Source organism: Miscanthus floridulus, chromosome 7, assembly GCF_019320115.1.
Source record: "Miscanthus floridulus cultivar M001 chromosome 7, ASM1932011v1, whole genome shotgun sequence".
Lineage (NCBI taxonomy): Eukaryota > Viridiplantae > Streptophyta > Magnoliopsida > Poales > Poaceae > Miscanthus > Miscanthus floridulus.
In genome coordinates, this window is record NC_089586.1 from 124,823,140 (window position 1) to 124,848,922 (window position 25,783).

The 25,783-nt window shown below is 50.4% G+C and overlaps 1 protein-coding gene across 5 annotated transcripts; it reads left to right on the forward strand.

Annotated features, from left to right (window-relative positions):
- The first annotated feature begins 1,396 nt into the window (after positions 1 to 1,396).
- Positions 1,397 to 25,715, forward strand: LOC136467849 (probable cyclic nucleotide-gated ion channel 20, chloroplastic). Of its 5 annotated transcripts, XM_066466643.1 has the most exons (15): positions 1,397 to 1,609; positions 2,029 to 2,154; positions 2,523 to 2,573; positions 2,977 to 3,423; positions 3,523 to 3,708; positions 3,851 to 3,949; positions 4,563 to 4,700; positions 11,342 to 11,587; positions 11,889 to 12,143; positions 12,347 to 12,492; positions 14,165 to 14,242; positions 14,764 to 14,893; positions 24,571 to 24,817; positions 24,900 to 25,062; positions 25,251 to 25,715. In XM_066466643.1, the coding sequence occupies exons 4-15, from the start codon at positions 2,986 to 2,988 to the stop codon at positions 25,417 to 25,419; spliced, it is 2,295 nt and encodes a 764-aa protein (XP_066322740.1). In that variant the 5' UTR covers positions 1,397 to 1,609; positions 2,029 to 2,154; positions 2,523 to 2,573; positions 2,977 to 2,985; the 3' UTR covers positions 25,420 to 25,715. The 5 variants fall into 5 exon arrangements, with proteins under 5 accessions (XP_066322740.1, XP_066322739.1, XP_066322742.1 ...); XM_066466642.1 differs by lacking the exon at positions 2,029 to 2,154 and having other exon boundaries at positions 1,398 to 1,609; XM_066466645.1 differs by lacking the exon at positions 1,397 to 1,609 and having other exon boundaries at positions 2,029 to 2,147.
- The last annotated feature ends 68 nt before the right edge of the window (positions 25,716 to 25,783 follow it).

Below are 25,783 nucleotides of genomic sequence, written 5' to 3' on the forward strand. Positions count from 1 at the left end.
GTCTTAGCAATGGACGATGGACCCCACGGAGAACTCTAGTTTGGTGTCGAGCAGCGTTCATGCGCTGTCGACTCCAATCCGGCAGAACGCGACCTCCGTGGAGCACACAAGCATGGTCATGGCCATGCACTCGTGGCCGACGACGTCAGACGGCGCCGAGATCACGATCTCATGGAAGAACATATCCCTTATGTCTTCTAGCTTGATGGCTCTGCTTGTGGCATCTGCGTCCCTGTAGTCGTTGGTGGGATGGAGGACCCACCGACCGTGGACCATAGACACGTGTTCCGATGAGAACACCGTCGCGATGTGTTCGCCTGCTGGCGGGAGCTCAACGCGGGGGGCACGGGCACCGGTGAATGGATTCAGCAGCGTCACGAATGTCGCCTCGTTCATGAGCGCCAGCCACCCACACGAGGAGCCGCACGCCACCATGCCACGCACGTCGGATAGCGTCTTGGACAAGACCTTCTTCTTCGGAACACAGTAGAAGCCGACGCGGTCCGAGTCAGGGTCGAACGGGAGCAGCAGGAGCGGCCCGAAGGTCACGAACGGGACGGCGGCGCGTCATGGGGAGCAAGCGGATCGGAAGGACGCCGCGTCGTGGCCTGGCCGCGAGATGCTACCCGATGGACTCGAGGAGATCCTCTGGCAGGCCGGATCTCCAGTCAGGGAGAGGTAGGGATCTTCTCTTGGAATTGGGAGGCTGAGCCATGGAAGACATATGCCATCAACTATGGTTCACGCAAGAAATGGTATCTGATATCTACTGTCGTGATGGATCATGGATTGGGGAACGGGGATATGGGGAAATGATTCAAAATGAACAGACCTAAGGACAATTTCAGCAAGAAACAATAAGCGAGGGCGATGTAACACGTGAGCGTGAAACCAAATGAATGGAGAAAAAAGTTGTCCCTTTTGCAAATGCAAAGAGAAAAGTAATTAAATGTAGGCATATTTGGCAAGGTTCTCAGAAATGCAAAGATGTTCATTTTGTCTTAATTCTCTTTTCTTCTATGTTAATTTTCTTTTCTTTTGCTTGTTGCCATGAATGCTAGTGCATGCAAACATGCATTGTGTATATGGATAGCACAATAATTTTCTACTTTCTATTTTGTCGTAATTCCTCTATCACATGGCAGGCAATATTCAATCAAGGAGAATGGCATACGGGAGATGAATTAGGATCGCAGGCGTGGACAGATGGACGAACCAAAACAAATGTCGCACAAAAAAATATCACACTTTATTCTTTTTAGTCGTAGGAGATAACTCGCACCCAATTCCTATATCTCCCCTAAAACATTGACCAGTGAAAGTTGACCACCTGAACTCCCCTTCCCCTTCCCAAAACTCCCATTCCTAGGGAACAAACAATTATTTTTTTCTAAACTTTCAATTCCTGCTTTCAATTACCCCAAACTCCTATTTCAAAACTCCTTCAATTACCCCCGACCAAAATAGATTAAAGAAAAAGAAGAGAGAGAACTCGCTCTCGCCCGCTGTGCAAATCGAACAGCTCGTAAGCGATTTGCTGTTGCCTGCTGCTGCGTGCGTTTCGGCTGCTGATCCCGAGCACTTCCTCGCATCGAGACGAACAGTTCAGGTTAGCCACTCAAGATGGGGTTGGAGTAGCCTAGTTGGTGCAGCTGTGGTTGCGGCGAGAGTTGATTTTTAGTTGCTTATCTTTGTGCAAAATCTGGGGGGTTCTCTGCGGGGGTTTCCGACGCGCTGCAAGGCTCGCGCAAGCGCAACGCGGGTCTGGAGTAATTTCTGGGATTGCTTCCGGTTCCAGCGTTTCCTAACGAGAGAGGTGGCGCCGCGGTCGACGCGTTTTGGATCGATTTATCGCCCTTTTTTCGCGCATTTTTCTAAATCTCATCACTGGAGGACGGGAGGTTGAGATGTGGAAGTACAGAACGTGATTCTGCTCTTTCTTTATTTGTGCATCTCACGGCGGTAATTTTTTGTCTTGGTCTTTTTCTCTTCTGGGGTTTACTGGGCTCTGGTAATCTCTTTATGCAGGCGGCCATTCTTTCATCGGATTCCGTTGATGCGCTCTCTACTTGCGCGAAGGGGCCTCGAGGGCCAACAAATTGCTTCTGTTCCTGATCGTCTCTCTCCCCCACCTCCCTCAACCAGATGTAATGGGTAACCAGAATCTTCGTTAGACGCTAAATCGCGCCAGTTAGGTTCTTTTGATTAACGGTCTCATGTGCATGCACTGCCTCCCTCCCAAAATAGATGCAATTGGGGTTTTAGATCGAGTCAAAATAAGTTAGGTTTGATTAAATATATTTCATGGAGTACATTTTTTGTATATATTTGGCCAAAGTTGAGATAGATTGACTTGATAGAAAGCTAGAATTGTTCAATTGCATCCTTTTTTTGGTTGGAGTACTGCACACACAACTCACGCACCTTTTAACTGGCTCATGTTTACTATAATGTGCACATTATGGGATCCATAGTTTTCTATAACTCTTCAAACCTTATTTTTCATGCTGTTGCGTTTGCAGGGCCAGCAGAATTTTAGATGAAGACTTGATTTCTCCTTTCAGATAATACAGGTAGGTCTTAGCAGTGTTAGTATTAATGCAACTTGTTTTTGTTTTGTTGATATTGCTCATATTCTATTTTCTTGGATTTGTTTTATGGTATTTCAGCAGTTGCCATTTATGTGCCTTTGCAAGCTAATGGTAGTAATAATTACGAAGTCTTATTTATTTCGATGGGTCATTTTTAACCTTGGACACCACATCATTATTCTTCTGTTGTTTTCTCACATTTTTTACTGTTATATCCCACTGTAATTGACCAGTAAATATTGGCTAGCCTGGATATCCACGGAGTTCTTACTTTCTAAAGGACAATCTCATTTGTGTATAAAGGATACATGCATGCTTGCAGAGAATCTATATTTTGGCTGTTTAATTGAAAGTTATGTGCTAATGTAATGGATTTGTGCTGCAGTGTTTCAAAATGACTGACCAGGAGCGAGATGATGTTCCCATGTTGCTAAGAAATGTTGAGCTACCAAGATTTCCTCTAAGAAGTACTTCAATGTGTATACCAGTCAGGGATGATGAATATGAAGAAGACACCTTTGTACCCCATACTGGTCCTCTGTTTGTTCAGCCGCCAACTCAGACGGCACCAGGAATTCCATTTACAAGTAGAGACACACCTGATAGGCTTCCTAGACCTTCACAGGGAAAACAAGTCAGCAAGCCACATGCAATCTTGCCTGAAGAAATTAGAGGAAATAGGTGGTCTTACAGTGGACAGGTTCCAAAGAATGAACACTTGATGATGTCTGGACCTTTGGGGCAATGTGATAATGCTGACTGTGTGAATTGCCCTCCTGCTTGTAGAAATAGAAGACATTTCCAGAGAGGTTCGAATGCTTTAGACAATAAGGTATGTTCTTGAAATATGTCATTTGATCTAAGTTGCAAATAATGACCTGTTCATCTGTTGAATAAGGTACTAACATGTTTTCCTTTGTTCCTGTTGAAGATTCATAACATTCTTTATGGTCACAGTGGTGGATGGAAGAAGAAAATTGAGCAGATCATGGCATACATTCCGATTATGAACCCACATGCAAAACTGGTTCAGCAGTGGAATCAATTCTTTGTCATATCATGCCTGATTGCCATTTTCATTGATCCCCTGTTCTTCTTCTTACTATCAGTACGTCAGGTAATGTTATACAAATTTTTCAGTATGCTTCAGATCAATGTCCATGCTTCTTATATGCATTTGATTACTTCATTTTGTTAGTCACACTGTAATTTTAATCAGAGCTAACCACTTTTTGTTTATTTGATTTCGTCAAATGCAGGATGGCAACTGCATAGTGTTAAATTGGAACTTTGCTACAGGACTTGCTGTTGTGAGAAGTGTGACTGATGCTATTTATTTCCTGCACATGCTGCTTCAGGTAAGTTCATCATCCTTTTACTCTTCCAGATCAGCTTTTACATTTTATTTTTTATACAATATTTATCGCTCATACACAAGTCGGTACAAGATGTAATGCTTGTGATATATGTCTATATGGGTGATTTGGTATGCAGATTTAAGATTATTATTATGTGCATTCTATATTAGTTATATTCAGGACACTTCTTTGTGAATAAGTTCTGCACTTTCTTTAAAACAAATCTTCGATCAGATACTGACTTCTGGAAATACTGAAGTTACACTGTCCAGAACAACTTTCTATTGTTTACGCTGCATATCCTTGCTATCCTGATCTTACTCCCTCTGTTTTGCAATAATTGTCCACAGCCCACCAAGTGCAGAGAACGAGGAAGTACTAGCTTCATCAAGAAAAAACAATGTGAAATGACCAACCATACCCCTATTTTATGGAATTATATAGAACCATACCTTTTCTATCAGAGCATTTAATTAGGGAGAGTGGAAATACTGCAATAACTGATAGGTTTCTCTTTGTTAATGATCAAATATTTGTCTTGTCAAAAGAAAGTTGAACCAACCTGCTTATGTGACTATATTTTCATGAATGTAATTAGATATTTGTCTTTCAGTTCAGACTGGCTTATGTTGCGCCAGAGTCACGAGTGGTGGGAGCTGGAGACTTGGTTGATGAGCCAAAGAAAGTTGCTATCCATTATCTTTGTGGTTACTTTTTTCTTGATTTCTTCGTTGTGCTTCCACTCCCTCAGGTAACATATGATGGGATAAGTCTCATGTGTTGGCTGGTCTTTGTGGGGCTGTGCTGGTCATATGGTCCTTGTGGCTGCATGGTCTGTTTTTTATGACAACATCTTAGACTAGAGGACAACACCTTAGAGGACAGCATCTTAGACTAGAGGACACCATCTTAGAGGACAACATCTTAGACTAGCATCTTAGACTAGCATCTTGGCATATGCTTGGCTGGCTAGCAGCCTATAAATATGTACCCCCAACCCCTTAGATTGGCATGCCATTTTGTGTGAGAAATAAACCAGAAAATTGTCCCAACTCCTAGTGTCATCCTCTCTCAATGAGAGTAAGAATTCTGCTACTACCAAGAGTAAGAATTCAGCGACTAACAAGTGGTATCAGAGCCGTACTATCCTGTAGCCTGAGCATCTCCTGCTCATCTCCTTTCCCAGCCGCACAACAGCCCCAGCTAGGAGCAGCAGCAGCTCCGGCCGCTCCTGCTCACTCCTCTCCCTCTGCGCAGACGAGCAGCAGCTCATCTGAAGCAGCCCTCTCCCCACGAAGCAGCCCCCCGGTAGCGCGTCATGTCCGTAGGGCAGTCTCAGCGCTCGGCCGCCTCGAGCACGCGGCGTCGGCAGGAGGCCGAACTTGCCGCGGCAGAGGAACGCGAGCGAGAGGTGGCGGCAAGGGCGTCGAGGCTGGCAGCGGCGGAGCTGGCAGTAGCCAGAGCGGAGGCAGAAACAGCAGCGGCGGCGGATGTAGCGCGTGCGTGCGGCGGCAGCAGAGGTCGAGGCCCTGCGCGTAAACATCAGCAGCTCCGTTTCTGTTGACGACAGCGCCAACGCGGACCTCGAGTTGCTGGGGAGGGAGGCAGGACAAGCGCGGGCAGCGCAGTGGGCAGCCGCACACGCCCACGAGCGCGGCGACAGCCTCGACAGGCGCGGACGCGCCAGTGGCGCTCCTGGAGGAGGCGCGCACGGCGGTGGCGCTCCTGGAGGAGGCGTGCACGGCGGCGGCGCTCCTGGAGGAGGCGCGCATGGCGGTGGCGCTCCTGGAGGAGGCGCGCACGACAACGGTGACGGACGAGTCGATGGAGAGCGCGGCCTTCACAGGCAGCGTGGCTCTTTCTCCCCGGATCGGTACCGTGGTTACCACGGGCTCCAGGCTGTCGTCAGGGACGTCGGCCCCGGTGGTGGGTGGCCTACCCTCACCAAGACCAACTACGTCGAGTGGGCTGCGGTGATGAGGGTAAAGCTCCAGGTGCGGCACATGTGGGAGGCAGTCCTGTACGGCGACGTCGACTACGACCTAGATCGACGGGCGCTGGATGCCCTCATCGCTGCAGTCCCGCCTGAGATGCAGTTCTCGCTTACCAACAAGCGGACTGCCAAGGAGGCTTGGGACGCCATCGCTGCGGCACGCATCGGCAGCGACCGCGCCCGCAAGTCCACACTGCAGGCACTTCGCAAGGAGTGGGAGAACCTGGCCTTCAAGCCAGGTGAGGACGTTGATGACTTCGCTCTCCGTCTCAACACTATGTTGCAGAAGATGGTGCAATTCGGCGATGACACCTACGGCGAGGAGAGAGCTGTCGAAAAGCTCTTCCGCTGCGTCCCCGAGAAGTACAAGCAGATGGCTCGCTCGATCGAGTCTCTGCTGGATCTCTCCACGATGTCGATCGAGGAGGCGATAGGTCGCCTCAAGGTCGTCGACAACGATGAGCCACAGCCCCTCTCGGGGCCCATCACCACTGGCGGGAAGCTCCTTCTCACTCGGGAGCAGTGGCTTGCCAACCAAGGTGACCGGAAGAAGGGGGAGCCTTCTTCCGCGACAGGCGGCCGTAAGCGTGGCAAGCCACGCAAGGCGCGCAGAGACGCCTAGGCCGTGGCGTGAGGACGTGCCGAGGGTGATGCCCGCGGAGGCGCCCATGGCGGCGCCGCCGGCAGGCACAAGCCGGCACGAGACGACGCCTGCCGCAACTGCGGCCAGCTTGGCCATTGGGCCAAGGACTGTCGACAGCCACGACGCGGCCAGGCCCACGTCGCATAGGCGGAGGAGGAGCCGGCTCTGTTCATGGCACATGCAAGCATCGAGCTACCTCCAGCGGCACCGGCCGCAACGGCTCTCCTCCACCTTGACGAGCCAAAAGCACACGCCCTCCTCTGCGACGGCTCCGGCAACGACAAGACTGACGGGTGGTGCCTCGACACCGGCGCCACCCATCACATGACCGATCGACAGGAGTTCTTCACCGAGCTTGACTCTAGCGTCCGAGGCTCTGTCAAGTTTGGGGATGCCTCCGGCGTGGTGATCAAGGGCGTCGGCTCCGTCATCTTCACCGCCGTGTCTGGTGAGCACAGGCTGCTCACTGGAGTCTACTACATCTCCCGCGTTGAGGAACTCCATCATCAGCTTGGGACAGCTGGATGAGAACGGTTCGCGCGTGGTGGTTGAGGATGGAGTCATGAGGATTTGGGATCGCCGTCGCCGCCTTCTCACCAAGGTATCCAGAAGCGCAAATCGACTCTACGTCCTTAACGTGCAGGTGGCACAACCCCTCTGTCTCGCTGCTCGTCGGGATGACGAGGCGTGGCAGTGGCACGAGCGTTTCGGGCACCTTCACTTCGAGGCCCTGAAGCGGCTCAGTGTCACGGAGATGGTGTGAGGCCTGTCGTGCCTCGACCATGTGGAGCAGCTCTGCGACGTCTGCATGTTGACGAAGCAGAGGCGACTCCTCTTTCCCCAGTGGGCGAGCTTTCGAGCCAAGGAGAGGCTCGAGCTTGTGCACGGGGACTTGTGTGGCCCAGTGACACCGGCCACACCGGGAGGACGACGCTACTTCCTGTTGCTCGTCGATGACCTCTCCCGCTACATGTGGGTGATGGTCCTCGGCAGCAAGGGAGAGGCTGCGGACGCCATCAGGTGCTCGCAGGCTGCTGCGGAGGCGGAGTGCGGCCACAAGCTGCGCGTGCTGCGCACCGACAACGGCGGCGAATTCACGGCGGCTGAATTCGCGTCGTACTGCGCTGATGAGGGCATTCAGCGCCACTACTCCGCGCCGTACAGCCCACAACAGAACGGCGTCGTCGAGCGGCGCAACCAGACGGTTGTGGGGATGGCTCGGGCCCTTCTCAAGCAGAGGGGGATGTCGGCGGTCTTCTGGGGAGAGGCGGTGGTGTCGGCCGTCTACATCCTCAACCGCTTGCCTACCAAGGCGCTCGACGGCAGGACACCGTATGAGGCTTGGCATGGGCGCAAGCCGGCGGTCTCCCACTTGCGGGTCTTCGGCTGCCTCGCGTTCGCCAAGGAGCTTGGCCACATCAGCAAGCTCGACGATAGGAGCACTCCGGGAGTGTTCATCAGCTACGCGGAGGGCTCCAAGGCCTACCGCATCCTCGACCCGAAGACACAACGTGTGCGCACGGCGCGCGACGTTGTGTTCGACGAAGGGCGAGGATGGGCGTGGGACAAGGCGGTGGACGACGGCTCAGCTCCGATGTACGACGACTTCACTGTCGAGTACGTCCACTTCGAGGGAGCTGGGGGAGTAGGCAGCTCTTCTTCGGCGAGCGCGTCTACCCTAGTCCCCGAGCTTCCACCGACCCCGGCGCCTGTTACTCCGACAGCACCACGCTCTCCAGCCAGGACCTCGGCTGCGATGAGTCCTTTGCCGGCTCCACCACAGCCGACACCGCCACGCACTCCAGCACCGACAGGCACCTCTCCGGTCACGTCTACTCCAACACCAGCTCGTGTCGAGCACAACCCGGTTGAGCTCGCTACTCCGCTCTCTCACGACGAGCGCATCGACGCGTACCACGACGGCAAGCCATTGCGGTACCGTACGATGGAGAACCTTCTCGGCGACCAGCCGGTGCCGGGACTGGTGCCTCACGACCTGGAGGCGCAGTTGCACCTTACGTGTGACGACGGCGAGCCTCGGTCGTTTGCAGAGGCCGAGAGACACGCGGCATGGCGCGCCGTGATGCAATTGGAGATGGATGCAGTTGAGAAGAACCGCACCTGGGAGCTTGCGGACCTTCCTCGTGGTCACCGCGCGATCACCCTTAAGTGGGTGTACAAGCTGAAGAGAGATGAAGCCGGCGCCATCGTCAAGCACAAGGCTCGCTTGGTGGCACGAGGTTTCGTGCAGCAGGAGGGGGTCGACTTCGACGACGCCTTTGCTCCCGTGGCACGGATGGAGTCCGTGCGACTCCTCCTTGCGCTAGCTGCCCAGGAGGGTTGGCGTGTTCATCACATGGACGTCAAGTCGGCGTTCCTTAACGGCGACTTGAAGGAGGTCTACGTGCACTAGCCGCCGGGATTTGCGAACCCCGGCAAGGAGGGCAAGGTGCTCCGCCTGCGCAAGGCCCTCTATGGCTTGCGGCAGGCACCGAGGGCGTGGAATGCCAAGTTGGGTTCCACGCTAAAGGGGATGGGCTTCGAGCAAAGCCCGCACGAGGCGGCCATCTACCGACGGGGCAGTGGAGGAAATGCTTTGCTGGTGGGTGTTTACGCCGACGACTTGGTGATCACCGGCACCAAGGATGCGGAGGTGGCGGCATTCAAGGAAGAGATGAAGGCCACCTTCCAGATGAGTGACCTGGGGCCTCTCTCCGTCTACCTGGGAATCAAGGTGCACCAGGATGACTCCGGGATCACGCTTCGACAGACCGCCTACGCCAAACGCGTTGTTGAGCTAGCTGGGCTCACCTTCTGCAACCCAGCTCTCACTCCGATGGAGGAGAGGCTGAAGCTGAGCCGCGACAGCACGACGGAGGAGGTGGACGCTACGCAGTACCGGCGTCTTGTGGGGAGCCTTCACTACCTCGCCCACACACGGCCGGACTTGGCATTCTCCGTCGGCTACGTTAGTCGGTTCATGCAGCGACCGACGACGGAGCACCAGCAGGCTGTGAAGAGGATCATCCGCTACGTTGCGGGGACTCTCGATCACGGCCTCTACTACCATAGGTGCCCTGGGGCGGCACACTTCGTCGGGTACAGCGACAGCGACCACGCCGGCGACATCGACACCAGCAAGAGCACGAGCGGGATCCTCTTCTTCCTCGGCAAGTGCCTCGTTAGCTGGCAGTCGGTCAAGCAGCAGGTGGTGGCCCTGTCCAGCTGCGAGGCCGAGTACATAGCGACCTCCACCGCTTCGACTCAGGCACTCTGGCTCGCTCGACTGCTCGGTGATCTCCTCGGCAGAGACACTAGAGCGGTGGAGCTCAGGGTGGACAGCAAGTCCGCTCTGGCCCTGGCAAAGAACCCCGTGTTCCATGAACACAACAAGCACATCCGGGTGAGGTACCACTTCATCCGAGGCTGTTTGGAGGAAGGGAGCATCAAGGCGAGCTACATCAATACCAAGGACCAGCTTGCGGACCTGCTCACCAAGCCGCTTTGGAGGATCAAGTTCCTTGAGCTCTGCTCCAGGACCGGGATGGTTCAACTTTCCCACAGGACGACGCACAAGACTTAGGGGGAGAATGATGGGATAAGTCTCATGTGTGGGCTGGTCTTTGTGGGGCTGTGCTGGTCACATGATCCTTATGGCTGCATGGTCTGTTTTTTAGGACAACATCTTAGAATAGAGGACAACACCTTAGAGGACAGCATCTTAGACTAGAGGACAGCATCTTAGCATCTTAGACTAGCATCTTGGCATATGCTTGGCTGGCTAACAGCCTATAAATATGTACCCCCAACCTCTCAGGTTGGCATGGCATTTTGTGTGAGAAATAAACCAGAAAATTGCCCCAACTCCTAGTGTCATCCTCTCTCGATGAGAGTAAGAATTCTGCTACTACCAAGAGTAAGAATTCAGCGACTAACAACATAAAGCTTCCCTTCTGCTCTAATTTCTCTCGCTTTAGATACTATAAGTTTCTTCTTTTTTTTACTTTTAATGTATTGACACATCTTATTTTATTGAAAAAAAAATCGAAACTCTACCTGTTACATACCCCTTTTTGTTTAATTATGTTGTCTTTTATTTATGTAAGGTCTGAGTAGTTTCCGTTACATTTAAGGTCAACAAGAAATACAAAAAAAACATGAATTGTGGTTTCGATAGCCTTGTATATACCAAGGCATGCCATGACTTTTTCCTGTTCCTGAACTTGTGACATGTAAGCATCTGGGAAGAATTGATGTCGATTTAGTCATACTTACATCCAACCATAATTTTGAGGAATATATTTTCGTGTTTGTCAATAACTTGCTGCTGCCTTACCTGTTTGCAGCTTTCCTCCACGAACCTTGTCTGTCTGTGTAGCACTTCATATGATTTTACTTGCATGAATGCCATGTATCTGTCAACAGCTAAAGTTCCTTGTCTAAACTCTAAACTGATGACTGATGACCTGTTCTTTTCCGATGTAGTTAACAACAAAAGAAAAGTAAAATATTTTTACACATCTTTTCTTCGTTGAAGGGCGGGCCTGGTGCAAGCGGTAGAGTCTTACCGCCTGTGACCGGAAGGTACCGGGTTCGAGTCGCAGTCTCCTCACATTGCACAGGTGAGGGTAAGGCTTGCCACTGACACCCTTCCCCAGACCCCGCACAGAGCGGGAGCTCTCTGCACTGGGTACGCCTTTTCTTCGTTGCACTCGTTATGCTTTTTGCTAATATTTTTCTTTGTTTGTTGATCAAGGTGATGATACTGCTAGTTGTTCCTAAAGTTGGGTTATCTGCTGCAAACTATGCTAAGAATTTATTGCGTGCCACTGTTCTTCTTCAATATGTGCCCCGTATCATCAGATTTGTACCACTTCTTGATGGTCAGTCCGCCAATGGATTCATATTTGAGTCAGCATGGGCTAATTTTGTGATCAATCTTCTGATGTTTGTTTTGGCGGGACATGTGGTTGGTTCATGTTGGTATCTCTTTAGCTTACAGGTTAGTTGATTTCTTCTGTAGGTTGTTTACAAAAGTTGGTAGTGCACATTGATTCAAATGTTCCAATTTGATAATCGTACGAACAAATCTAGTGTGCAACATGTTTCACTAATGAAGAATGAGGAATACACGTTATACCTACTTAAAGTGGAAAATGTGCAGCTCCAAATACCTATGTTAATCTGTAACATGTTCAATTTATATATTCAAAAATCACAGCTTATTTGGTAACTATTGGTTTTAACTGATACTGAAGGTCCAGATCAATCGTATCATTTTCTTTTGTTTCTCATTTTGTCAGAGGGTTAACCAATGTCTACGAGATGCTTGTTCTGCATCGACCATTCCATATTGTGACTCTTTTATAGACTGTGGACGTGGCATTGGGAGTGGACTGTACAGACAGCAGTGGTTCAATGACTTGGGTGCAGAAGCTTGTTTTAACACTGGAAATAATGCTACTTTCCAATATGGAATTTATGAGCAAGCTGTTTTGCTAACTACAGAAGACAGCGCTGTAAAACGATATATATATTCATTATTTTGGGGGTTTCAGGTATTTGCCATCATTTGCTTGTGCCTTTCTACTTCTGTAGGTGTCTCTTTGTTGCATCCCAAATATGTGACAATCTGACTGTCATGTATAATCTTTAGGTTGTTACTATCTTATGTGTCATGCTAACTAATGAGGTTCCATTCTATTTAAATTCATTACAATCTAACTAGTTTTTTTACTCATAGTTTATGGTTTGATTTCAGCAAATAAGTACCTTAGCAGGAAACCTTGTCCCGAGTTACTTTGTATGGGAAGTTCTGTTCACGATGGCTATTATTGGTCTGGGACTGTTGCTTTTTGCGTTGCTTATTGGAAACATGCAAAATTTTCTCCAAGCTCTTGGAAGACGGTATGTGGTTATCCTACTGGCTTATTTATCATGCTACTTAACCCAAATGTAGATATAAGTTCATCTAGGTTTGTCCTAGGTCAAACCTTGTTTTATCGTTGACTATCAATATCTAAATTTTGCTATATAGATTGACAACAAAAGATTAACATTACTGGATTCATTATGAAAAGTACTTTTATAATATAAGCTCTTTTCATTTAAACTAAAATATTTTTTGTAGATGTTGCCATGTTGGTAGTAAAAGCGTCGTACTGAAGACCGTGTCAATTTCGTAATTTCGTTTGGGGTAAGTATATGCTTATATGCTTGTACGGTCATGCACTGCGGCATGTCGTGTCCTGGGTACTGAATAGGGATGTCAATGAGCCGATCTTGAGCGAGCCTGGCACCTCAAGCTCAAGTTTGACTAAATTTCTAGCCAAGCTCTAGCAGAGCCTGAACTCTAGAGCTTATAGTAAGGTTTGAGCTCGGGCTCGGGCGCTCAGTTTGATCGAAGCTCGAATAAGGATCAAGCTCGGTTTTAGCAGGCTAGATTGTAGCCAAGAAGATGACATATTGAGATGGTTGACAGTCGTCGGTGCTTCCCAAAGCATTGGGCACCAGCATTGTTGCCGAAGGAGGACAACGGTGCCTCTGGGCACACGGTGGTGAGGATTCTCTTCAACTACAATGAATAAGCTGAGGGATCAAATCATTTATGGCAGCTGGCCTGCTACCGTGCTCAGTGCTCATGGAGTAGTCCATGGGGTATTAGGTGACTGCAGTTTGCATTGTAGCTGGAGGGAAGAGAAAGGATCGTTTCCCTTCGGCAGGTGAGGACATCGAGGCAAGCAGCAGAACCATGTGGAGAACGAAATGGTGGCATTGTGTTGGGAAGAAAGAACATAATTGAGGATGATAATATTTCTCTTTGTTTATTTATCAATTGAGTGAAGTGTGTGACTCGCATTTTTTTGGGCTGAGCAGCATGTGGGAGAGGGACCTTGAAGGAGGTGGTTGGCTTAGAAAAGTTGAACTGGCTGGAGGGAAGTAGTAGCAAAAGGTGGGAAATTTTATTGCACTATGTGTGCTGGCGAACGATTCAAATTAAGCTCGTGAAACTCGGCGAGCAATCTTGAGTTTGGCTTGATTAGCAGACAAGCCAAGCTCGAATTGAGCTTGTAGAGAAAAACTTCGAGCTTCTTTGACAGCCCTACCACTGAACGACTGAGTACAAGCTACAAGGAATTGGGTAGAGTTTGGATGGCGATTAGCATTCGATTTGTGGTAGACAGCAGGAAGAGCAGAGATACAGCCATACAGGGATTGGAGGAGAAATTGGAAGGAAGACGAAGCCCCTGTTGGTTTCTGTTCGCTCAGCTGCTGTTTGATGCTTTAGTACCTCTCCACCTTCCCAAGTGACTGGCCCACATAGCAATCTGATCCCAGGGGCATGCATATGTCACACTACTAATAGGTGAAACTCGTGCTGTCACCCCCTTGGCTCAAGAAATCTCTATAGGCCCCTTTATACAAGCCCGTTAAAGTCATCAGTAGATCAATTCACTCAGCAGTTAGCAGTAGTTCAAAGCGCAGTAAACACAGAAAAACCCATGCGATTGATTAAATCATTTTTTTAATTGTAACTATCTTGGTGTGTGAACATTTTACTCCTTTTATCTTCTGACAGGAGATTGGAAATGCAACTTAGGCACCGTGATGTTGAAAAGTGGATGAGCCATAGACGATTGCCTGAAGATTTGAGAAGGTTCCTCTGCAGAACTTACTAAGCAAATCTTTATCACTATTTTTTCTTTCAAAAAACAAAGAACTTAGCTAGCATGTTTCATTGTCTAATGCAGCCATTTGCTACTATACTGTCAAGCAGTAGTACCGATCTGGTTGTGGTTCATGATTGGCTAGGGCCCTTGTGACAGCAATGATATACTTCAAAAATCTTACTTTGTAGTCATGAAAAAAGGTGTATGCTGTATTGTCAGATAGTCTGAAAACATAACAATTATTTGATTAGTTCAGAATTGACATTGGCAATTGGGGTTTCAATGTTTCATATCCACAGGATGTACCATCTAGTATAGTGTTAATGAAGAAACTGAATGTGTTTGGAATGTTTTTTGTGTATTGTAAATTTGTAGTCACGCAGGGCATTTAGTTCAATCAATATTTGAGCTATATACCAAAACTCTGATGAAATACCCTAACCCGAAAGGCAGCCATTTTATTCTTACAGTGGAAGATAACAACACCTGCACCTCTGTATATGTGTAGGAGGGTTAGACGAGCTGAAAGGTTCACCTGGGCTGCTACTCAAGGAGTGAATGAAGAGGAGCTTTTGAGTAATTTACCTGAAGATATCCAAAGGGACATACGTCGCCACTTCTTTAGATTCCTTAATAAGGTTAGTTTCTAAGGTGTCAACAAATATTACTCCAATACCTTGTATTTCCACTCCCATCCTTTCTTTCATCTACCATGTTCGTAGTTAGTTCTGTGCTTATATGAAATTCTACTATTTTGGAATCTTTGCTACTGCTGTTTGGTTCTTAGCATTCACAACTTGTAAATGTAACTATTATTTAGGGAGAGAGAATGGAAAAGAACTTTATCTTCAGGGGAAAGGGGTCAGAATTGATGTGGGACCACAACCAAATGTGTGCTGAGCTAAACATCTGGTTCAGCACTTCCAAATAAGCAATAGCCCAAAATATTTAGTGCAAACCACCCCATTCAGCTACACAATTGTGAAACCCCCCTTGAAATATATAAGTTTTTTTTATTAAATGGTGCACTTCCATTGCATATATACAGATGTACATTGTTGCAAAAATTGAGGTGCAAACTCAATGTACAAAAATTCATATGAAAATAACAAACTTCAGATGGCATGTGCACAACAACAACATAGCCTTGCAGTCCCAAGCAAGATGGGGTAGGCTAGAGTTGAAACCCACCAAGAGCTCCAAGTCACGGTTCAGGCACTTCAATAGCTGCTTTCCAAGTACTCCTATTCAAACATAGATCTCTAGGTATATCCTAAGCTTTTAAATATCTTTTTATTGCCTCCCCATGTCAATTTCGGTCTTTCTCTATCTCTCCTTATATTATTAGCTTAGGCTTAGGACTCCACAATGCACTAGTGCCTCTAGAGGTCTCCTTTGGACATGGCCAAACCACCTCAACCAATGTTGGACAAGCTTTTCTTCAATTGGTGCTACTTCTAGGCGATCACGTATATCATCTTTTCGAACTCGGTCCATTCTTGTATGACCGCAAATCCATCGCAACATACGCATTTCTGCAACACTCAGTTGTTGAACATGTCGAATCTTTATAGGTCAACATTATGCTCCATACAACATAGCCGATTTAATCGCCGTTCTATAGAACTTGTCTTTTAGCTTTTGTGGTACCCTCTTGTCACAGAGAATGCCAAGCTTGTCACCACTTGATCCACCCTGCTTTGATTCTATGGCTAACGTCCGCATCAATATCTTCATCCCTCTGTAGCATCGATCCCAGATACCGAAAGGTATCCTTCTTAGGCACTACTTGACCTTCCAAACTCACATCTCCCTCCTCCTGTACAACTCCGCCAAAGTCGCATCTCATGTATTCGGTTTTAGTTCTGCTCAATTAAAACCTTTAGACTCAAGGGTCTGTCGCCATAACTCTAGTTTCCTATTTACTCCCGCCTGGCTTTCGTCCACTAACACTACATCATCAGCGAACAACATACACCAAGGAATATCCCCTTGTATGTTCCTGGTAACCTCATCCATTACCAAGGCAAAGAGATACGGGCTTAATGCTGACCCTTGATGAAGTCCAATTTTAATCGGGAAGTAATCTGTGTTACCATCGTTAGTTCGAACACTAGTCACAACATTGTTGTACATATTCTTGATGAGGGTCACATACTTTGATGGGACTTTATGTTTGTCCAAAGACCATCACATAACATTTCTTGGTATCTTGTCATAAGCCTTTTCCAAGTCAATGAAAACCAAGTGGAGGTCCTTATTCTGCTCTCTAAACCGTTCCATAACCTGTATTATTAAGAAGATTGCTTCTGTGGTTAACCTTCCGGGCATGAAACCGAATTGGTTTGTTGATATCTGCGTCATTCCTCGCAGGCGTTGCTCGATGACTCTCTCCCATAACTTCATAGTGTGGCTCATTAACTTAATTCCCCGATAATTAGTACAACTTTGGATATCTCCCTTGTTATTGTAGATTGGTACCAATATGCTTATTCTCCATTCCTCAGGTATCTTGTTCGATCGAAAGATATTGTTGAACATCTTGGCTAGCCATACTATAGCTATATCCCCGAGACATCTCCACACCTTGATTGGGATACCATCAGGGCCCATCGCTTTGTCCCCTTTCATCATTTTCAAGGCTTCTCTAACCTTCGATTCTTGAATCCTCTGCACAAAGCGCCTGTTAGTGTCATCAAACGAGTCGCCCAGCTGAACGGTGTTGTTCTCGTTCTCACCATTGAACAATTTATCAAAATACTTTTGCCATCTATGTCTGATCTTATTCTCCTTCATCAAGAGTTGCTCCCTCATCCTTTATGCACTTGACTTGGTTGAAGTCCCTTGTCTTTCTATCGCGAGCCCTAGCCATCCTATAAATGTCCCTTCTCTCCTTCCTTCATACTCAAACGTCGGTAAAGATCCTCATAGGCCCGCCCCTTTGTCTCACTCACCGCTCGTTTTGCAATCTCTTTGCCACCTTGTACCTCTCTATGTTGTTTGCACGCCTGTCATGATACAAGCGCTTATAGCACTCCTTTTCCTTAATAGCCTTTTGCACATCTTTCGAGTCGCATCCGCTCCCTTTGGTCACTCCCAGCACCTCTGAAGCAACCTTTCGAACACATGTTGCCATCTTCTCCCACATGCTGTTTGCATCGCCTTCATCATTCCAAGGGCCCTCTTCAATGTGATGGATAAGTCTCTGTGTTGGCTGGTCTTTGTGGGGCTGCAGCAAGGACAACATCCTTGACTGGCTAGGACAACATCTTAGCATCTAGGACAGCATCTAGGACAACATCTAGGACTAGCATCTTGGCATATGCTTGGCATCTTGGCATATGCTTGGTTAGCTAGCAGCCTATAAATATGTATCCCCAACCTCTCAGGTTGGCATGACATTTTATGTGAGAAATAAACCAGAAAATTGTCCCAACTCCTAGTGTCATCCTCTCTCGATGAGAGTAAGAATTCTGCTACTACAAAGAGTAAGAATTCAGCGACTAACAAGTGGTATCAGAGCCGTACTATCCTGTAGCCTGAGCATCTCCTGCTCATCTCCTTTCCCAGCCGCGCAGCAGCCCCAGCTGGGAGCAGCAGTAGCTCCGGCCGCTCCTGCTCACTCCTCTCCCTCTGCGCGTCTGAAGCAGCCCTCTCCCCACGCAGCAGCCCCCCGGTAGCGCGTCATGTCCGCAAGGCAGTCTCAGCGCTCGGTCGCCTCGAGCACGCGGCGTCGGCAGGAGGCCGAACTTGCCACGGTAGAGGAACGCGAGCGAGCGGCGGCGGCAAGGGCGTCGAGGCTGGCAGCGGCGGAGCCGGCAGCAGCCAGAGCGGAGGCGGAAGCAGCGGCGACGGCGGATGCAGCTCGTGCGGCGGTAGCAGAGGTCGAGGTTCTGCGCGGCAGCATTAGCAGCTCCGTTTCTGCTGACGACAGCGCCGACGCGGACCTCGAGCTGCTGGGGAGGGAGGCAGCGCGAGCGCGGGCGGCGCAGTGGGCAGCCGCGCACGCCCACGAGCGCGGCGGCAGCCCAGACAGGCATGGACGCGTCGGCGGCGCTCCTGTAGGAGGCGCGCACGGTAGCGACGCTCCTGGAGGAGGCGCGCACGGTGGTGGCGCTCCTGGAGGAGGCACGCACGGCAACGGTGGCAGACGGGTCGATGGAGAGCGCGGCCTTCACAGGCAGCGTGGCTCTCTCCCCGGATCGGTACCGTGGTTACCACGGGCTCCAGGCTGTTGTCAGGGACGTCGGCCCCGGCGGTGGGTGGCCTACCCTTACTAAGACCAACTACGTCGAGTGGGTTGCGGTGATGGGGGTAAAGCTCCAGGTGCGGCACATGTGGGAGGCAGTCCGGTACGGCGACGTCGACTACGACCAGGATCGACGAGCGCTAGATGCCCTCATCGCTGCAGTCCCGTTCGAGATGCAGTTCTCGCTTACCAACAAGCGGACTGCCAAGGAGGCTTGGGACGCCATCGCTGCGGCACGCATCGGCAGCGACCACGCCCGCAAGTCCACACTGCAGGCACTTCGCAAAGAGTGGGAGAACCTGGCCTTCAAGCCAGGTGAGGACGTTTATGACTTTGCTCTCCGTCTCAACACTGTTGCAGAAGATGGTGCAGTTCGGCGATGACACCTATGGTGAGGAGAGAGCTGTCGAAAAGCTCTTCCGCTGCGTCCCCGAGAAGTACAAGCAGATGGCTCGCTCGCTCGAGTCCTTGCTGGATCTCTCCACGACGTCGATCGAGGAGGCGATAGGTCGCCTCAAGGTCGTCGACAGCGATGAGCCACAGTCTCTCTCGGGGCCCATCACCACTGGCGGGAAGCTCCTCACTCGGGAGCAGTGGGCTGCCTGCCAAGGTGACCGGAAGAAGGGGGAGCCTTCTTCCGCGACAGGCGGCCGCAAGCGTGGCAAGCCGCGCAAGGCGCACAGAGATGCCCAGGCCAGGGCGCGAGGACGTGCCGAGGGTGATGCCCGCGGAGGCGCCCAGGGCGGCGCCGTCGGCAAGCACAAGCCGGCACGAGACGACACCTGCCGCAACTGCGGCCAGCTTGGCCATTGGGCCAAGGACTGTCGACAGCCACGACGCGGCCAGGCCCACGTCGCACAGGCGGAGGAGCCGGCTCTGTTCATGGCACATGCAAGCATCGAGCTACCTCTAGCGGCACCGGCCGCAGCGGCTCTCCTCCACCTTGACGAGCCAAAAGCACACGCCCTCCTCGGCGACGGCTCCGGCAACGACAAGACTGACAGGTGGTGCCTCGACACCGGCGCCACCCATCACATGACCGGTCGACGGGAGTTCTTCACCGAGCTTGACTCTAGCGTCTGAGGCTCCGTCAAGTTTGGAGATGCCTCCGGCGTGGAGATCAAGAGCGTCGGCTCCGTCATCTTCACCGCCGTGTCTGGTGAGCACAGGCTAGTCACCGGAGTCTACTACATCCCCGCGTTGAGGAACTCCATCATCAGCTTGGGATAGCTGGATGAGAACGTTTCGCGCGTGGTGGTTGAGGATGGAGTCATGAGGATTTGGGATCGCCGTCGCCGCCTTCTTGCCAAGGTATCCAGAAGCGCAAATCGACTCTACGTCCTTAACGTGCAGGTGGCACAACCCCACTGTCTCGCTGCTCGTCGGGATGACGAGGCGTGGCAGTGGCACGAGCGCTTCGGGCACCTTCACTTCGAGGCCCTGAAACGGCTCAGTGCCAGGGAGATGGTGCGAGGCCTACCGTGCCTCGACCATGTGGAGCAGCTCTGCGACGTCTGCGTGTTGACGAAGCAGAGGCGACTCCCCTTTCCCCAGCGGGCGAGCTTTCGAGCCAAGGAGAGGCTCGAGCTTGTGCACGGGGACTTGTGGCCCGGTGACACCGGCCACACCGGGAGGACGACACTACTTCCTGCTGCTCGTCGACGACATCTCCCGCTACATGTGGGTGATGGTCCTCGGCAGCAAGGGAGAGGCTGCGGACGCCATCAAGCGCTCGCAGGCTGCTGCGGAGGCGGAGTGCGGCCGCAAGCTGCGCGTGCTGCGCACCGACAACGGCGGCGAATTCACGGCGGCTGAATTCGCGTTGTACTGCGCTGATGAGGGCATTCAGCGCCACTACTCCGCGCCGTACAGCCCGCAGCAGAACGGCGTCGTCGAGTGGCGCAACCAGACGGTTGTGGGGATGGCTCGGGCCGTTCTCAAGCAGAGGGGGATGCCGGCTGTCTTCTGGGGAGAGGCGGTGGTGTCGGCCGTCTACAAGCTCGACGACAGGAGCACTCCGGGAGTGTTCATCGGCTACGCGGAGGGCTCGAAGGCCTACCGCATCCTCGACCCGAAGACAGCGTGTGCGCACGGCGCACGACGTTGTGTTCGACGAAGGGCGAGGATGGGCGTGGGACATGGTGGTGGACGACGGCTCGGCTCCGACGTACGACGACTTCACTGTCGAGTACGTCCACTTCGAGGGAGCTGGGGGAGTAGGCAGCTCTTCTTCGACGAGCGCGTCTACCCCAGTCCCCGAGCCTCCATCGACCCCGGCGCCTGCTACTCCTACAGCACCACGCTCTCCAGCCAGGACCTCGGCTGCGATGAGTTCTTCGCCGGCTCCAGCACAGCCGGCACCGTCACGCACTCCAGCACCGATAGGCACCTCTCCGGGCACGTCTACTCCAACACCAGCTCGTGTCGAGCACAGCCCGGTTGAGCTCGCTACTCCGCTCTCTCACGACAAGCGCATCGACGCGTACCACGATGGCAAGCCGTTGCGGTACCGTACGATGGAGAACCTTCTCGGCGACCAGCCGGTGCCGAGACTGGTGCCTCACGACCTGGAGGCGCAGTTGCACCTTGCGTGTGACGACGGCGAGCCTCGGTCGTTTGCAGAGGCCGAGAGACACGCGGCATGGCGCGCCGCGATGCAATTGGAGATGGATGCGGTTGAGAAGAACCGCACCTGGGAGCTTGCTGACCTTCCTCGTGGTCACCGCGCGATCACCCTTAAGTGGGTGTACAAGCTGAAGAGGGATGAAGCCGGCGCCATCGTCAAGCACAAGGCTCGCTTGGTGGCACGAGGTTTCGTGCAGCAGGAGGGGGTCGACTTCGACGACGCCCTTTGCTCCCGTGCGACTCCTTGCGCTAGCTGCCCAGGAGGGCTGACGTGTTCATCACATGGACGTCAAGTCGGCGTTCCTTAACGGCGACTTGAAGGAGGAGGTCTACGTGCACCAGCCGTCGGGATTTGCGATCCTCGGCAAGGAGGGCAAGGTGCTCCGCCTGCGCAAGGCCCTCTATGGCTTGCGGCAGGCACCGGGGGCGTGGAATGGCAAGTTGGATTCCACGCTAAAGGGGATGGGCTTCGAGCAAAGCCCGCACGAGGCGGCCATCTACCGACGGGGCAGTGAAGGAAATGCTCTGCTGGTGGATGTCTACGTCGACGACTTGGTAATCACCGGCACCAAGGATGCGGAGGTGGTGGCATTCAAGGAAGAGATGAAGGCCACCTTCCAGATGAGTGACCTAGGGCCTCTCTCCGTCTACCTGGGAATCGAGGTGCACCAGGATGACTCCGGGATCACGCTTCGGCAGACCGCCTACGCCAAGCGCGTCGTTGAGCTAGCTGGGCTCACCGACTGCAACCCAGCTCTCAGTCCGATGGAGAGGCTGAAGCTGAGCCGCGACAGCACGACGGAGGAGGTGGACGCTACGCAGTACCGGCGTCTTGTGGGGAGCCTTCGCTACCTCGTCCACACACGGCCGGACTTGGCATTCTCCGTCGGCTACGTTAGTCGGTTCATGCAGCGACCGACGACGGAGCACCAGCAGGCTATGAAGAGGATCATCCGCTACGTTGCGGGGACTCTACTACCCTAGGTGCCCTGGGACGGCACACTTCGTCGAGTACAGCGACAGCGACCACGCCGGCGACATCGACACCAGCAAGAGCACGAGTGGGATCCTCTTCCTCCTCGGCAAGTGTCTCGTTAGCTGGCAGTCGGTCAAGCAGCAGGTGGTGGCCCTGTCCAGCCGCGAGGCCGAGTACATAGCGGCCTCCACCGCTTCGACTCAGGCGCTCTGGCTCGCTCAACTGCTTGGTGATCTCCTCGGCAGAGACACTAGAGCGGTGGAGCTCAGGATGGACGCAAGTCCGCTCTGGCCCTGGCAAAGAACCTCGTTTTCCATGAACGGAGTAAGCACATCCGGGTGAGGTACCACTTCATCCGAGGATGTTTGAAGGAAGGGAGCATCAAGGCGAGTTACATCAACACCAAGGACCAGCTTGCGGATCGTGTTACCAAGCCTCTTGGGAGGATCTAAGTTCCTTGAGCTCTGCTCCAGGACCAGGATGGTTCAATTTTCCCACAAGACGACGCACAAAATTTAGGCGGAGAATGATGGATAAGTCTCTGTGTTGGCTGGTCTTTGTGGGGCTGCAGCAAGGACAACATACTTGACTGGCTAGGACAACATCTTAGCATTTAGGACTAGTATCTAGGACAGCATCTAGGACTAGCATCTTGGCATATGTTTGGCATCTTGACATATGCTAGGCTGGCTAGCAGCCTATAAATATGTATTCCCAACCCCTCAGATTGGCATGGCATTTTGTGTGAGAAATAAACCAGAAAATTATCCCAACTCCTAGTGTCATCCTCTCTCGATAAGAGTAAGAATTCTGCTACTACCAAGAGTAAGAATTCAGCGACTAACACAATGACCTTTTCCTTAAAAGACCTTTGATGCCTTCCCTTCTAATTTCCACCACTTCGTTCTAGCAACTCTAGCTTGTTTGTTCCCATGAGCTTGCACCAGAAAGCGGAAGTCAGACACCACCAGCTTGTGTTGAGCGACCACACATTCTCCAGGTATCACGTTACAGTCCACGCCTGTTCATTTATCCCTCCTTGTAAGGACAAAGTCGATTTGACTAGAGTACTGGCCGCTACTAAAGGTCACTAAATGGGACTCTCTCTTACGGAAGAAAGTGTTAGCTATCATCAGATCAAAAGCTATGGCGAAGTCTAAGACTTCCTCTCCCTCCTAGTTCCTACTACCATATCCGAAACCCCCATGAACCGTCTCGAAACCTGCACTTGATGTACCTACATGGCCATTAATATCACCTCCTATAAAGAGCTTCTCGCTACTAGGGACAGCTCTAACCAAGCGATCTAAGTCTGCTCAGAAAAGCCGCTTAGCACTCTCATCATGGCCTACTTGGGGGGCATACGCACTAATTACGTTTAAGACCATATCACTAATGACAAGTTTAACTAAGATGATCCTATCCTCTTGCCTTCTCACCTGCACCACACCATCCTTGAGTCTCTTATCAATCAAAACTCCTACTCCATTTTTATTTGAAGTTGTCCCTGTGTACCAGAGCTTGAAGCCGGTATTATCCACCTCCTTCGTCTTCTGCCCCTTCAATTTAGTCTCTTGGACGCATAAGATATTTACACGCCTCCTAATCGTTGTGTCCACTGACTCTTAACTTATCTGTAAGGGACCCTACATTCCAGCTACCTAAACGGATCCTAGTTGGCTCGACTAGCTTTCTTACCCTTCGCACCCGCTGAGGTAGGTGTGAAGACCCTTGCTCATTTTGCAACACACCCGGGCGCTGATGTGGCGCGCCACTAAGGATGCGACGACCCGATCTTTGCTCACTTGACACCGTGTCCAGATCACGACACGGCGCGTCACGGGGGTGACGACCCAGCCCTTGCTCATTTAACACCGTACTCGGGTTCCGACATGGCGCGTTGCTAAGAGGGTTACGCCCCAATGGGATTTTTTTGGGTTTCATCTCCATTAAAGTGGCTAAGTTTTTATATTGGCTCGCCGCGCCTAACACAACCCTCCTCCTTTACCAGGGCTTGTGACCTACTATGCTGGGACACTAAAGGCGCCCCACCATAGGCGGAGCTATGGCATGTGCACTAGAAGGCAAAATTCCTGTGATTGTCTTCTAGTACGTATGCAACTGGAATTTGTCATTTTCATATGAATTTTTAGAAAAAAAATTGCATGTTAAACTTTTTGGGACAATGTATACCTCCATATATGCACTATGGAGGTGCATTATTTCAATTTTTTTTAGAACTATGTATGTGTTTCAAGCGGTTTTCATGATTGCACCAAAAGGGTGGTTGCACCGAATAGTTTGCCATAGTGATGATGGAAACTGGAAAAGAAGTTTAAGAAAAAAGTAGCTACTTGTATTTTCTCATTCACGTTGTAGGTTGCCTCATTTACATGATTTCTACTATTAATGTTGTCTGGTAAAGATAACTCTTACTTGACTAATTTTTACCTTATTATTTGCAGGTCCGATTATTCACCTTGATGGATTGGCCTATCTTGGATGCAATATGTGACAAATTAAGACAAAACTTATATATTAGTGGAAGTGACATTCTTTATCAAGGTGGTACTGTTGAAAAGATGGTCTTCATAGTGAGAGGGAAGCTGGAAAGCATCAGTGCAGATGGTAGCAAGGCTCCATTACATGATGGAGATGTATGTGGAGAGGAGCTCCTCACCTGGTACTTAGAACATTCTTCAGCGAATAGAGGTATGCAATTTCTGCCCTTCCTGCCTGCTGTTTGTCTTTTGGTTTTGTAGTTGTCCCATCTCATGAACTACTACTGTTTCAGATGGTGGGAAAATTAAATTCCAAGGTACGCGGTTGGTTGCTATACGCACAGTAAGATGTTTAACAAATGTTGAAGCTTTTGTACTCAGAGCAAGTGATCTGGAAGAAGTAACCTCACAGTTTGCTCGATTCTTGCGTAATCCACAAGTGCAGGGAGCAATCAGGTAGCCACATTTTTGTTTAATTTATTATATTATTATCATATTCCTGCCCACCAGAATAGTTAAGGCTGTTCTTATAATTGTTTTTGCTAATTCATGGCAAAATATAATAATTTTTTGATAATCATGCATCACTGCGATTTAAGACTTGTTAATTTAGTTCCTTTTGAACTAATCTCTGCGTCCAATAGATATGAATCCCCGTACTGGCGAACCATTGCTGCAACTCGTATTCAAATTGCATGGAGGTATTGGAAAAGGCAGCTGAAGCGAGCTGAGAAGTCAAGGTTGAGCGAAGAGACTTATACCTCGCATGGGATCTCGACACATGATTCTTTTCAGCGTGGACAGAGGGGATGATCTCTACCTGACTAGTCACTAACTTTTCAGTTTCAGTTCTGCATCTAAAGCTTCTAGAGCTCTGAAATTCTCCGAACATGTCTACTTGGTGGAACCTAACGCATGGGGCAAATATTTTTGGCTTTGGTGTTCAGTGTACATGATAAGAGGATAGTTTTTTTCATGCATGGTTGCCTCTGCTAGAGCTACCACACGCACATTATCAGCTGATAATCCGAATGCATCCTGGTTTGCATTCGGATTACTAGGAGATCAGTTATTTGCCTGCCAACCAGGATGCTCATCAGCTGTAAATAAATATTCATTATAAAAGAAAATTATTTGGTATGAAATAGCTCCTTTTCAGAGTGATGAGCCACGCAAT